This window comes from Thunnus albacares, chromosome 11, assembly GCF_914725855.1.
Source record: "Thunnus albacares chromosome 11, fThuAlb1.1, whole genome shotgun sequence".
Classification (NCBI taxonomy): domain Eukaryota; kingdom Metazoa; phylum Chordata; class Actinopteri; order Scombriformes; family Scombridae; genus Thunnus; species Thunnus albacares.
The window spans coordinates 3749152-3764106 of record NC_058116.1 but is presented as its reverse complement, the minus strand read 5'-3'; the positions used below and the strand labels follow the sequence as shown (position 1 = coordinate 3764106).

The following is a 14955-nucleotide window of genomic DNA, read 5'->3' as shown; positions in this document are numbered from 1 at the left end:
AAAAACAATAATACTTAAAATACATTGCACCAGGTTTTGGGTATAGATTATATGGTGCTGTTGTAAGAAGGGTTGAGTTCAGATTTAGGCTGTGTGTTTTCATCTTAAATTACACTGGTGATGGTGAACAGATCCTCTCTTCTCATGTAAATGTCAGACGACAGTCTCCTTCGGTAGGTAATCGTGGCACTATTCTTGCCTGAAAAAATATTAAAACTTAATAAAGTGACATATTAACAGCCCTATAGCGAAAATTACAACAGCTTAATCTCCGCCATTGCTGTTTGATGTCAGTTGGTGCAAAATATGTTCTGGGACACTTAGCTTTGGTGGTCATCAGCCGACCAATGGTGTGACTTCATCACTCAGTCAGTCAGTGACTCAGTGACCAAAATCATTAGAATGCAGCGCTGATAAATGCTGCATCTCCTCCAGAATGTCATCTGTCTAATATACATCTCTTTTATATATGAAAAGTGTATCAGAGACTGAAGCTACACTTTTCAAGTGATATGTTTGGTTGCTCTTCTGCAACATGAAGTGCATTTCCCTCCTGGGCTGTCAGTATACAACCAGACCACTTGAATCTTACCCCATTATTGGTGTAACACTGCTGCAGAGGACAGATATTCAAGATCACCAAGCATACTTACCTCTACTCCTGTGTCCACTTATTGCCTTGAAGTAAGACTCAAGAGAAAGTAAGTCAGGATCAGTATCAAGCAGATGTCAAGTGATGTTATGATGTGCAAAGTACCAGAGCATGGGACTTTTTCAGTGGTGTGTCTGGAGAGTAACTGTCACATTGTGGCCTCTATTGTTCTTTGAACTGGCAATAGAGGGTGAAACAAGGGATACTGAGTAGGGAATAAATTCTGAGACGGCTGAATTTGAACACAAACTTCATCAAACACTGGGTAGCAAAGTACAGTAGGGGTGATAAACAGGAGAGAGCAGATAATAAAAAATTCTGTGCTACACAAAGAGCACAATGGACAAAGTGCTTCAAAATATAAATGCAGCAAATCTGACTATTCTGGAAAAACCTTTCAGTGCCGTTCACTGCAAAAAAAACCTTTTCAGCTTTCCGTCTGCTGCATCTCCAGATGAAAAGTGCAGATGTGGTGAGGCTTGCAGGAGGCCACCCTCCCACCTTTTTACCATATGGAACATATTTATGCAAATAAATGATTTAAATCTAGTGGCTTATGGTTAGCCCATACATGTGAATTTATTTTTCATTTTGTGCCAGAGAGAGAGGGAGGGATAGACAAAACAACTATCACTCTGTATCACTGTAATTACACTCTGATTATCAGTACATTTAAAACATAGCAACCATTCTGTCTACTAGATTGTTGATTGCCAGCCTGGCAACCACTTCTAAAACTTACAGCTGGGCCCTGAATAAGCAGAACAGTAAAAACTTAGAGCTGGGGAAATTGTTACGCCTGTGAGAGACTGGAGCTAGAATACATCCTCTGCCTGTCTCGCTCCGTTTCCTGTGATAGCTGTGAAAGTGCTGCTCTGTGCCCTCTGGCTGCAGCCCTGTGGACAGTCGAGGCTTTCCTGCCAGGCCCTTAAAACGAGCGGGAACGAGAGGAAGAGAGAAGGAGGCAAGAGGTGGTTACGGGTGGAGAGCGTGAGCCAAGGTGAGAGAGAAAAATGAGACAAGAATGGAGCAGGTGTAGATTGATGACACGGTAGCAAGGTGAGTCGGGGTGAGGAAAAGCAAGAAAAGGTGTGATGGATACCACAGTGGAAGGAAAAGGTGATAGCAGACATTTAAGGTGAGAAGTAGAAGCAGTTTAAGGCAGAGGGCAGAATGTAGTTGGGAAACTCTGCTCTGTATTTTTAATAGCTACATCAAAAAAAAAAAACTTTGGACAGAATTCTGAACTTTAACAAGTCTGAACGCATCTTCAGAGAGTGATTAGGACCATACTCACTTCTTCATCCAGTCTGCGATATCCTTGGCTGTAGCTCCATAGTTTTCATAGTGGTGGAGGAACTTCCCCTTCCTAAAAGACAACAGAGCACAAGGAAAGATAAACCATCAGCAAAGGACACAATTATGGCATGGTAATGTTCAAAAAGTTTAAAAACCACTTCCAATGTGATATCTGCTGTTTGATACAAAACAACACTTTTTGTGATACCTTACTTTACGGATTATATTTATATTTCTACAACATCCTTTTTTATTTAAAGGAATATTCCACAGAAAATCTAGGAGTGGATGATGCTGTAAGTAGTTTATAGTGCAGTGCTTTCTACAGATGTGTCATAGTTTCAATCTATTGCTACTGACTGTCATCCTCCACAAGCCTACAGGAGTATTTCCTCCTCAAAAGATTGATTTTCAGGGGAACATCCCTTTAACAAAACTTCTCAAATACAAAAGTTATCTTAAAGGAGAACTCCATCTATTTTACACATCAAAGTCTGTTTACAGGTCTTGAAGAGTAGCTACTGTAAAATATTTGTATAAAGCCTTCTGTGGCTCCAGGGGGAGCTGCACAGAATCTGAATAATTGCCTCAAGTGATGTTAGTTGGAGCTGACTACAAGTTTAAAAATGAAAAAAATCTGGGGGTGTGGAGTTAGAAAGAAGTGAGGTTACCAGACCTCTGTAGCTCCTCATCTCTGCTAGAGGCTAACGGCTTGAGGCTACATCAGCTGCTACTAGCATAATACACCCAAATCTCCAACAATGGCAATTTACAAACTGTAGGCGGTTGAGTTGCATGGTGGGTAATGTAGGTGCCAGGTGGAATAAAAAAAGAAAGATGGTTGGGGGGGGGGGGGGACAGCAGGTCAGCAGAATATAACACATAGAAGTGGTATACATCATCTGAAAGCTGGGAACCTGAAGATTAATTTGAGATGCAGCTCAGCACTGTGTGTCATGTATTTCTAGTCATAAATCTGTAATAAACATTGTGTTTTGGTTAGGTGCCTATTCAAATTTGAAAGTTTCGAGTGCAAGTTCAAGTTCTTAGAACATCATGATGGAAGCATATGATGGCCATTCCCATGCTCAATTATGTCTCATAAGTTGTTGCAGCAATTTTTGGGTTGATACCATTTACCAAATTTAACCATTTTCAACCACTCGATAATTGTTAAGAATGGTCAAAAATCCCTCCAGAATACCACATTAAGACACTAAGACTTTGAGGAAAGCCATAGAAAAAGTCATGCTGTGATTTGGTATCAAAAACTGTTAACATTTAGAGATTTCTTTAAGAATTGTATTTTTTTGGCAATTGGATGGTGAATACTTCTGTTCTGGTAATTGTTCAGAAACCTCCTTATTGTCGATATACCTAGGAAAACCAGACATCCTCTGAACGCTCTTGGTCTCTAGTTTGCAGTTGTAAAGTTTCATGAGGCTGTGATTATTCTAGAGGTCACAATAGGTTACATACATCTTACATGTTAATACATTTTAAACAGTGAGGTCAAGTTTCAAAAAATGGTTTCACTACGATGAAATAACTACTATGGGGACTAACATCATCACTCAATGAATACTCACTGAACTCATTGAATCCACAACAGTCTCAGCTTTCCAGTCATATGAAATTTTATGCGATTTGAAGACTGTTTAGGGATCCCAGTATGCAGAAATATTCAAGTACACCATTTTTAGAAAATAACACACTTATACTGCATGCAAAAAACTGCATGGTTCTTACCCAACACTGCATTGGATTAGCATAAAGTGGTCATGTCTGCAAAGGGGAGACTCGTGAGTAATATAAGATAAAATAAACAAGTCAAAGAATCTGACCAAGGATTTTGTGACAACTTTCAGTGTTTCAGTTTATGATACTTGATGCTGAAGACAGAGCTCAGACAGTATTCAAAAAATAGTGAGCTTTGAGATCTCACTGCTTCCTACAGAACTGTCACTGGAGAAACCAAGTAATCCAGGTCATGTGTGGACTAAAGAAAGGACCCTAAACACAATCACAACCACAACATAACCCAGTTTCTGAGACAAAGAGTTGGCTCAGACCTTTGAGAAACAGAACAGCTCAAAGCCAAAAGGAAACATTTCCTCTGTGCTGTATTTTGTATGTCTGTCTAAAAAAGCATATATATATGAAATGCCACTGACCCGCTGTAATGCATTTGAAATGAGCTAGAAGCATCTCCTCGGCACCACAGTCTGCAAAGATTCAAAACTTAAGCAGATTTTCCTCTTGGGAAAGAGTTTATCTACTCTGCTATTCGCTGTGATTAAATGAAGGCTGGAAGAAGGATGCGGTGGCTCAGCCCAGTGCCGAAGGATCAGTGTCAGTAGTAACTTGCTGTGGGCAGTATGATTCTGCAAACACAGAGGGTGGTGACGACCACGGTTACAGCTCCCGAGATACAGAGCGGACACTATTAAAGGTGATACACGATTACACACACTGGATTTGCAGCTTAAAACTTGCATTTTAAGTGAACTGACAACTGTGGCGGAGAGTGGCTGCTTGGAATTCAATCAGTGAGATTTATGACTAACTCTGTATTCACTTGCTTTATCTCTGCCTCTGTGAAGTACACTGGAGCCTAGTAAAATCAAGTTTAGGAAATGTGAAATAAATGTCATTTGCACAGTCTCGGGTGTTTTTCTTTGACCTTGCCAGACACTGTGAGATGCTGAAATAGTTTCACTTCTATTGTTTGTTTAATTGATGGACGGTTGAGATGTGCTGTTGTGTTGGGTAGTAAGCTTGCTTAACAGGCACGACTGAAAAGGTAAGACCTTGAACAATTGGTCTTACAGCCAGTGCAACGGTGAGATAACTCCAGCGGTGTTGATGCTGATTTACCCTGCAGTGATTAGCTGCTGTTTATCAGTGAGGGGCTCATTACTGTAGCCAATGGGCTCGGATGGTCATTAGCTAGCCCTGTGCTGACACTAATGTGCTCCCAGCTAAAGCACTGGCTCCGACTCAGCTACACATGAGTGCGCGGGAATTGTTCGTGTGCCCACAAATACACAATACACACACACACACACACACACACACACACAAGAAAGAAGTACACACATACAGGAAGAGGGCAAGCACACACACACACTGACTAACCATAGAGGCACTTAATCAGTCCCGGTCTAATTAAAAGGCCAGACTGGAATGAGAGAGTGTTTAATGTGGAAATGGGGAAGATAAAGCTGGTGCAGGAGGGATAAGAAGTGGAGAACAGAGCGGGAGCTATAGAGCACCAGCACACAGTTAACAAATACTGTAAATATGAGGACAACGCAGGGATGCTCTGGCTGGAGGGGGTCTGCATTAAACACTCTCAGTCAGTCATACTCTCAGCCCCTGCTGTATGTGTGGCTACAAGCTTTGGGTTTGCGTGTATGTGTGTCTGGATGCGTATTCAAAAAATAATAGGGCTGGAAAATAAACTGAAATCACCAGATTACCAACAGCATAAATTTCTTCCCAACACTAAAAAGACAGAGGCTAAATTAATGTCACATGGAGAGTTAGGTGGTCTTGAAGATGAAAGAACTTGAATACAGTATATTAAAAGCCTTTACTTAGTCAGGCACATAAATTATTAAATATGCAGACTTTGTTTTGAGTTGTAAGGCCATGTTCAGACAGACAACAGCACTGTGTGAAAAAATGCAGCCCTTCCATTCATTTCAATGGGTTTGCTGTGTTGGCACAGTGTGATTCCCAAAGCAGATGGCAGATGAAAATGGCCTGCTTCTCCCTGCTCCCCTCAAACCAGATCTCAAACCTTTCTAACTCTCCTCACGCATGTGAGAGTGGCACCAAGGACGCTGGGTGTGTGTGACAACGATCTATCTCCAGCAGAGACCCAGTCTCTCTCTCCTGTGTGAGCTCGACTCCTTCAGATCGCCCCTCCACGTGCTGTGGTTGCCATGGCAACAGACCTAAACAACCACTATCTGGCCGATGTGGGATCTCCAACACTTCCTCAAAGTGTTTGCCACACGGCTGCACCCACCAGCTACATCTGGCTGCAGACTTTGCTTGCCTGAATGCTGAACATTCTGCTGTTTGCAGCCAACTGAGCACTCTGATGAACTGTGAGCTTCATGCTGCCAGCTGACCTGCATCACAGACCCCTGCCTGAGCTGTTGGAGACCTCCTACGGACTGCACAGTCACCCTGTTCTCATCCTTCATTGCATGCTGCCATAAGTACTGTCCATTCATCATATTAGGTTCACGAGGCATTCCAAAGTCTTCTTACTAGAAATAATCAAATTTTCACATCTTTTAGGAGGAGATGCCATCATAGATTATCATTAAATATGAATTTATAATGTGTTTTCATTATTTCAATCCATTTTTTAATTTGAATCTATTACACCCTCTGATTCAGTCATTGATCACTCTCTTGCTCTACCACCAATATATTCTGAACATTTCATAATTTATTATTAGAAATGGTTACCCTTAGCCCATGGCTATCTTCTCTGTGTTCATTATATGTGTAAATATTGTAAATAAATAACCAAATATCTGTTGTCATTACTCCTTTGTGTGCAATTCTTAGTAGTCCCTCAGTGTCTGGTGCGTATTTCTACTGTTTACCTGGCTATCATGACAAAATAAAAGAATGCATCCAGTCATAACAGCTTTAGAATATATGTGCAGTGTTTTGATGTCTGATAAGCCTTTAAACTCATTGATCTATGTCTCTAACCAGCCTTCCTGGCTCAGATTTCAACGTCTCGCTGAAGCAGCACACACCCACCTACGCAGCCCCTTGCCTCGTTTTAACTCAAGGATGTTTTCTGTCTGAACGCCTGGTAACAAAGTCTTCAATTATTACATACATTTCTTAACGATCTAAAGTTGCTCATATTGCAATGCCTGAATCCCATATGCTAATTGCTTCTACAGCCAATTACACCAAACTAGAGCTCATAGGTCATAGGGTCATCAAAAAGGACGATCATTAAATTTATCATTGTCTAGGTAAATCAGATCACTTATCTTGAAATAGATTTTAGGTGTGGTCAGATCATCCACTCCTAGAAGATAGCCTTGTGTCCTCCATGCTCCTTAACATTGGCACTCAGGTATACCACACACCCTCCTGTGAGTTTGCTTTTATTAAAAAGGGAGTACCTTTGAGAAGACTCATTCCCTATGACAAGGTATAAAGGGAGAAAGTTTCTGACAAAGTTTCTCCTTTACACCTCGTAGAAGCAAGTGCTGAACCTCAAGGGCCACCTTTGTGAGCTGTAAGTCTGCCACCATCTTGTCTGCTGGTGTTGAGGGGACCTGGACTGCACTATCTGTTTGAAATGGCCCTACTCTGATGTTCTGAGCCTTGGAAGTGAGAGCCTTAAGTGAGATAGATGAGAGGACTCGACTTACTCAAAGTAGCAGAAGGTTGGGTAGCCTTTGACGTTGTACTCCTGCTTGAGGCCGTCAAACTCAGCTGGGTGCACATTCATCCCCGCCAGTACCTTAAAAAAATAAAGGAGAAAATGAGGCATGGGTTGTCAGGGAGGTGAAGAAAAGTGAAGGCAATAAGACAAGAAAGAGAAAAGACATCAAACATCAAAACAGGTATCATCAGAGGACTCTAAAATAAAAAAAAAAAAGATGGATTAGTTTGAGTAAGAAAAGAGACTGCACTGTGAAACAACATAGGTTTATTGAATGTTTATGAGCGGGCTCTAATGACACACTGTCACTTTGACATGTTTTGTCATTAACTTTTTATTGACTTTTAATTTAAATAGGAGACTAACCATGAAAAATGTATGACATCAGTATTAAAATAGGCTAATACGTGAGTTTAGAGCCGATTAACATTAAAAAAAAAAAAACGAATACAAGAATCACCTGTCATTAAATGCAGTCAGCTTGTTTGCATTTAAATTGATTTAGACAACTTGAATTTATCAGTAAATGTATTTGTTCTGCAGCACAAATGGAATAACAGTCCATAGCCACCCTAGCAGCCCTGGGAGGCTACACTGCCATTACACATCAACAACACCAAAACAACATTGTTGGACGCATTAAAAGAGACAATATTGCTACTTTTAGATTATTCAAAATTGTGGGACAAAAAATGAAAAGTTTTCCCCAAGGGTGATGCCAGAGAAAAGGCCATGTTGTTATCTGAAGTGGAGATGATATCCTCTGTATAAACTGGACTCCGCCAGCCTCATCGGTACACTGAACATTGGAATGCTAATGTTAGCATTCAGCTCGACGCACTGCTAATGTTAGCAATACAATGTTTGCATTTTTACTTGCATGCCAATTACTGCGTACCACATTTACAACATGCTGACATTTTGCATTTGACATATCAAATTTAAACGTGTTCTCATGCTAATGATATCACACTTAGCATATTAAAAAGTTCACAGTTAGCTAACATTCAGCATAATTGATGGTTAAGTTTGTTAACATGCTAACATTAGCTTGTGTAACCCACATGGATTATACGGCTAAAAAAACCATCTATGTATTATAAGAGCTGGATACCTGACTGAAAATGGCGTCCATTCAGTTCTATAGGAATTGCTCGCCTGGCGCATACGCCAAAAAAAGTTTCTAGCTTCCAGGTTTGCTTCAGCGCTGTGCGGCCAACTGAATGTGCGCAGTAGTGTTTCCCCCGCTGGCCCCGCCCGCGAGCTCCTGCTCGGCCCATAGACTTTACATTGTGATGACGTCACGGATCTTTAAATCGCTTTTCTCGGCTCGAGGAAAGTTTTACAAACATAAAACCTCCATGGATCAAAAGTTCATAATAAAATTAGTTATAAAAGGCGTTGTTTGCGGTTTGAAGGGTCCTGTCAACAGTTTTACAGGCGTCTCCTTTACAATGGTGGTCTATGGGGAAAATCCTTTTTGGGCCTCAGGGGGATTTTTCGCTGCAATACCGCGAGTGGCCACTGGGAAAAATTGGCTGCAAGGCAGAGCAGCGGCGCCCTATCCAGCTCTTATTATACATCCATGTATAAAACCCATACATGTGATTTAGAGATGTAATTACATGTTCTTCCCACAAGGAGCGCATATACATTGTGCGCCTGTTATGTTGAGGGAGTTACGTGCCCTCTTTGTTTTACCACGGCAGCAAACGTGTGTGAGCATGTAAACAACAGAAAAAGCGAACATTTCCTGGTATGAAACACCGCAAAATAGTCATAAAAGTCAGATTAATGTTCATATGTTGCTCTTTTAATAGAGATCCAACTGTAAGCGAGAGGGAAACAACTTCTGTCAAGTTATCATTGTTGAGAAACTCCGGTGAGTTGCCGTGTTGTTTGCTAGTGTGTTGTTTGCTAGTCTGTTGTTGTTAACCACTGTGAAGGGAAGCTGCATTAAACTTACTCTTGAGTCAAAATACTTTTCATAAAAACCAACCAATGATTGTGAAAATGTGGTCTAACGTTTACTACATGCTTTGGTGCAACTGTATCATTGTATTTATAGTCTGAAAAGATCGCTAGCTGCTAATCGCTAATCGCTAGCTGCTAACGGCTAAGCTAATCGCTAAGCTAATCGCTAACTCTGGCTAATGTACCTACCGACACTGTCAAAACTTTAAAAGACAATTGAACTGTTTCCTAATATTGAAATCGTTATGTTTTAATGGGAATTGTGCACTTAAATGTTGTTAAATGGTAATTTAACCGATTTTGGTTGCTAGTTATACATGTTAAGTGAATCACAAAGGATAATTTAGTTCATTTTCATGATTAAGTCGCCAGTACATTAAAATGTAACAATACAGCAAATAATCTAGGTAAATGTTAAAATATTAATTGTTTTGACATAAGAAATTCATAATAAGCAGTCTTTTACTTTAAGAATACAAATGTTGATGTGACAGAGGGAAAATTCATCGTAAATAATTTATTGTTAAAGTTAAAAAGACATCTGTTTTAAAGAAATTCATGGTGAATTGTTCATGTTAAAATTACCAGTTGTTAAAATATGGTCATTGTAGTACAAGTATATCCTTAATTGTTGGTTATATGACGTATGATATTCTGAGGGAGAAGAACTTAATGAGATCTCATCTTAGACACATAAAGAGAACTGAATAACTTATTATCCTGCACTATCTGTGTAGGTTGGTTTTATGTGACCAGATAGAATCAAAGATGACGAGTCCAGCCCGTGACCCTGTGGCCGGTTGGAGAAACGGTGTTGGCCAGACTGTAGGAACTGCCCACAGAGGACATCTGATTTAAAGTGATACCCACTTCCATTGGGTTACAGATGAGACACACACTAATTATCCTACCCAGGTAGTAGTGATAGTAGTGACATTAGACACTTGGAACAGATACAACACAAAACAACTTTGAACTGAACTCTTGAGCTCCTAATCATAAGGAGTCCCTACGAATTAACGGGACATTCAGTGAATTAAAGAACATTTCATTGGAGGTTTTCCTCCTCCATAACGGACTATTTCTGTTTATTTTCTTATTTGATTTATTTATTTTATTATTTATTTTCCATTCTTAAAAACTCAAAGTCTTGTTTATTATTGTGTATGAGTTGCAGCAATAAATTGTCAACCGTACATTAATTCATCCCTTGAATTATTCAAGACAACTGCTCATCGGACCTAGTTAGATGTTAGTGTCTTACGACTAATGTTGGTTAGCACTGAGGACGCTACACTTGCTAACATGTGTACAGTAAGCATATTAAAATGTGAGGATTTAGCATTTAATCTTTAGAGTGTTAACATGTGTACTAGGAATGGAACCATACTTTGCGAGACAAATATGTGACAATTCAAATGGCTGAGATGAAAAATGAATTGCAATACTCTTTTTAAACAGCAGGGGGCACTATCTACTTTTAACTTTGCTTGTTCAACGTGCTTCATCACTGGCGTCAGTAGCTGTATCAAGGTGCAAAGACACGAAGGCCACAGGTGAAGATTTTGAAATTGAGGATGCACCATCCTGTTTCAAATCGGAGGTTTGGCAGCATTTTCGCTTCCCAAAGTCAGACAATGAAAAAGGCGAGAGGGTAACAGACAAGACAAAACAAGTGTACAAATGTTGAAGAGAGAAATGGATAAGTATAGAAGAGAAACATCCATTTCCCTCACAAACTGTCTGCTCAAGTGGTGGAAAAAAAAATGCTCAGCTGTACCCACTGCTTTCCCCTGTAGCAAAGGCATACCTCTCCATTCCAGCCACCTCTTGGCCCTAGTGAAAGAGGTTTTTTCCAACAGCAGAGATCTCAGCTTCTGCCTGAAAATGTAGATATGCTGATATATCTTAAAAAAAACATTGGTTTGTTTATTTAGAGAGAATTTCTTTATTAGTTTTATTTAATTATTTATTTGATTTAGGATTTGTTTTAAAATTCAATTTAGTTTTTTTTGTTATTTAAGACGAAATATATTTTCAGTTTCACTTTTACAATGAATATGCATTGTTTTGCATAGTTTATACCCTACCTCAGAAATAATAAAAGGATTCTTTAATTTGATAAAGAAAAGATAAGAGAAAATATATTTAGTAGATTTATCTGAGAAATAAAGGAATCTATTTCAGTCATATTTTTTCTTAATCTCATTTTGTTAAAAAATAATCATGAGAAATCATGAGTTGAATGTATCATTACATCCTTAATGTGCACACTAACAGTATGTTTGTGTAGCATGCCAGAGTTAAGCATGTTTGCTGTGAGCATGCTATGTTAGCAGTAAGTTTCAGTGTAAATTAGCATGACAAGAATCTGGCCATTAGTTTTGAAGGTATCTCATCATATACCTTTGACTTCTTGGTGTTGTCACATGAAAGAGTCAAGGGATCACTAAAGTAATCGGATTAAAAGTTGAGATATTTAACTTTGGACCAAAGTGTTGGATTGATGGACGCTGCCATTCCAAAGGTTAGAAAAGGTTACATAAGCTTTAGTATGAGAAGAGATGATTGTGAATTCTACTATTAATTAGCTTTTATTATATAGACCCGACTGGCTGACAAGAATTTGGACAAGTTGGTAAGTGTGGTATGTAACATTATTCAGTAGTTTACATGCTGAAAAGTAATTTCCTGCAAAGACAGAAACACCTCAGTATGAAGCATTTCCTTTATCACCCTGTAAGATAGAGAATACTGTGCTTTTCAACAGGATGCCATCTCCATTCCCCAAATTCTTCCCTGAGAAACAGTCAGCCTCAAGAACAATGACACCGAGAACATTTGACAATTAACAGTGAAACATCAAATACCTACACTGCTGCTTGTAGGTTAAAAAAAAGAGAGAGAGAGAAAAAAAAAAGACGTTTCTTCTAGTTCAGAGATTTCTTTGGTATATCAAACAGCTATAACATTCCAGGTTCCCTCTGAGGAAATATTGTGCAACACACTGTTCATGACAAAAATAGCTGGAAGAATGTCTATGAGTCATGATAAGCTCTCGATGCCTTCTTTACTTATTTAAAGTTGTTCTTCGACAATAGCTCTGTTATGTAGTATGTATCAAGATCGGTATTGAGAGATACTATGGAATACACTCGAAATGCAGAAACGATACAGATCAAAAAACTCCCAACATTAATCTGTGAATCTTTTGGCTCACAGCTATTTCAGCCTGACGAGACGCAACACTTCAAATGCCGCCTTTACGCCTTCCTGTAAATATGACACAGAGGCGAGAAATGTGTTATACAACTTGGCTGACCACCAATTCAGTATTCAAACCTTTCAGCAGCACTATTAGCCTCTTACAATACCCCGCATAGTCCCGAAAATCTATCTCCGCCTCAACAACAAACACTTCTATGTTCAGTACCGGGAGCTTGTATGCATGTTAATTTCCAGTTGAGAGGCTAAAATATTCAATACTCATAAAGCATGCTTGATAATCAAATAAACATGCAGTCAATTATCTTTTCATTCATTTCCTGCTTCATGTGAGGCAAACACGACACGCTCCTCTACTTCACTGTCTCCTCAGGCAGCTGCCTCTCTCAGCGCTCATTGTACAGGACACTCTCCTTCAGATTCTTCTTCTTCTTCTGGTGCTCGAGGAGAAGTGTTTATGAACACAAAGCCTTTGTTTCCCCAGCTGATTACATAGGCCTCTGGTTTCTTTTGTGCTTGCATCTCTCCAGTGCTGTTAAAAACCATTTCAATGGCTGGGAACAGGGCACTCTCACCCCCTGATTGTAATTCTGCTTGTCTGCAAACTGACAACATGGGTCTTTAGGGGACCCATGAGACCATGCAGGGGAAGAAACAGGATGGAAACAGGAAGGAAAGAAAAGTAAGGAAGAAAACACAAAGACTGGGCATGCTAAACTGACATTTAATCTATGTAGAGGTTGTAAGCTTGAGCTGGAAGGACATCAGTCCTTAGTCGTGGCTGCAGGTGCCAACTAAAACCAAGTAAGAAACAAATCTAATCCAGTCACTGATTATATACCTGTACAATACTATAAAGCACTAAAATCATTAAAAGCAGATTGCAAGGCTTGCAAATGAAATACTGTAATTGGTACATTGGGTCGATGCAAACCAAAGCACAGATAACGTATAAATCAAGTCAAGCAGAGAGGATATCACGGCCTCTGAATTACCTTTAAAGGCCATTTGGGTTATTATCCTGCTGAATCAAAAACCTATGGAGCAGAAGTTGCTGAGGTATTGTACTTGTGGAAAGTTTTGCAGGAAATAAGAGCGAGGAAAGCTTTCATTTATGCCAGACTGACAGATTGTACTCTTTCGAACAGGCAAGCTAAAAAATCCAGACATTTACTGCTGACACATCTCATCTGCAAACATCAGTGGAGGACAGCTGCAGATCAGAGACACTTAATGCAATAAGACAGTAGACCAAGTGTGCAGGGGAGATCTAGCAGACTTACATATTTTCCCTTCGTCTCTGTTGCCGCTTGTTGAAAGATCGGTTGCATTCTCTTACAAACGCCGCACCCTGCAACCAAAATAAAAAACAGAAGTTATTACAGAGAACTCAATGGGAACCATCGTTCCAACAGCATCTATACGACCATCAAAAGATTTCCCATCATCTGCCAGGAAAATTTTCTTTGTCAATAACCACTGGCAGAGTGTTATTTGCTTTGAAAGATATGATGTATTATAAATCATTGACCATAACTGAGCACAACACATGGAAACGCCCATGTAAAGTATTTAGTATTGAGCATCAACCATGATCAAGACAATTCCATCCTCACTGACTAAACCCCAGTTTGTTCTTGATTAATGTTGATTAGTCGGTTCATCATTTAGTCAAACAACAGAATTTAACTGTCAACCATTTTAAAAATCAATTATTTGTTTAAGTCAAGTCAAGGAAAATGAAAAATATTTACTGTCTCCAGTTCCTCAAACGTAAGCATTTGATACCTTTCTCTGCTATATATAATTGTAAGTTGAATATCTTTGGGTTTGTAACGCTGGTCAGACAAAACAAGCACTTACAAGTTGTTACCTTGTGTTCTAGGAACAGTTTAATGCAATTTTAACTATTTTCTGGCATATTACATAATATTTAATTGATTTCAAAAATAATTGTCAGAAAATAGTCATTAGTTGTAGCCCTATTCTTGATTGTAAACACTATTCAGTATTCAAAGTGAAAGAGAAAGTCTCTTATATTTACCAGGTATGATCCATGCAGTATTGATTATGACAGTATAGTATTGCCAAGTATGCCTCAGTTTATTGATCCTGTCCATATACTGTAAACTCTGTCTTTGAATGAGCCATCTTATTCTGTATGGTAAGTTAGTTTCATATTTTTAGGACAATAACAGCTGCTGTCAGTTTCTCCTGGCACACTGTCTTCCGATCACAGCCCAGAAAGAGTAGCATCCAGTTACTGTGAGCTATTGAACGTGGTGATAATAAAAGCACTCACAGGGAGCATAGAACATCATGAGAACAGGCCTCTCCTCTTTCTTCAGCAGCTTCCTGAAGTCCTTAAAAA

At 39.4% G+C, this 14955-nt stretch overlaps 1 protein-coding gene and 1 long non-coding RNA gene across 2 annotated transcripts in view; one reads left to right on the top strand and one right to left on the bottom strand.

Moving 5' to 3' along the window:
• pdia5 (protein disulfide isomerase family A, member 5) overlaps positions 1-14955 on the bottom strand; it is a 75732-nt gene that overhangs the window by 33145 nt on the left and 27632 nt on the right. The window contains exons 7-10 of the mRNA XM_044365299.1: positions 14887-14947; positions 13868-13935; positions 7372-7463; positions 1950-2021 (exon numbers count right to left, since the gene is read on the bottom strand). Coding sequence (XP_044221234.1) covers positions 1950-2021; positions 7372-7463; positions 13868-13935; positions 14887-14947 — 293 coding nt within the window. The remainder of the gene's footprint in view (positions 1-1949; positions 2022-7371; positions 7464-13867; positions 13936-14886; positions 14948-14955) is intronic.
• LOC122991868 lies at positions 8904-10555 on the top strand. Its single transcript, XR_006405927.1, has 2 exons — positions 8904-9267; positions 10097-10555. It is a non-coding gene; the product is annotated as an uncharacterized LOC122991868 (long non-coding RNA).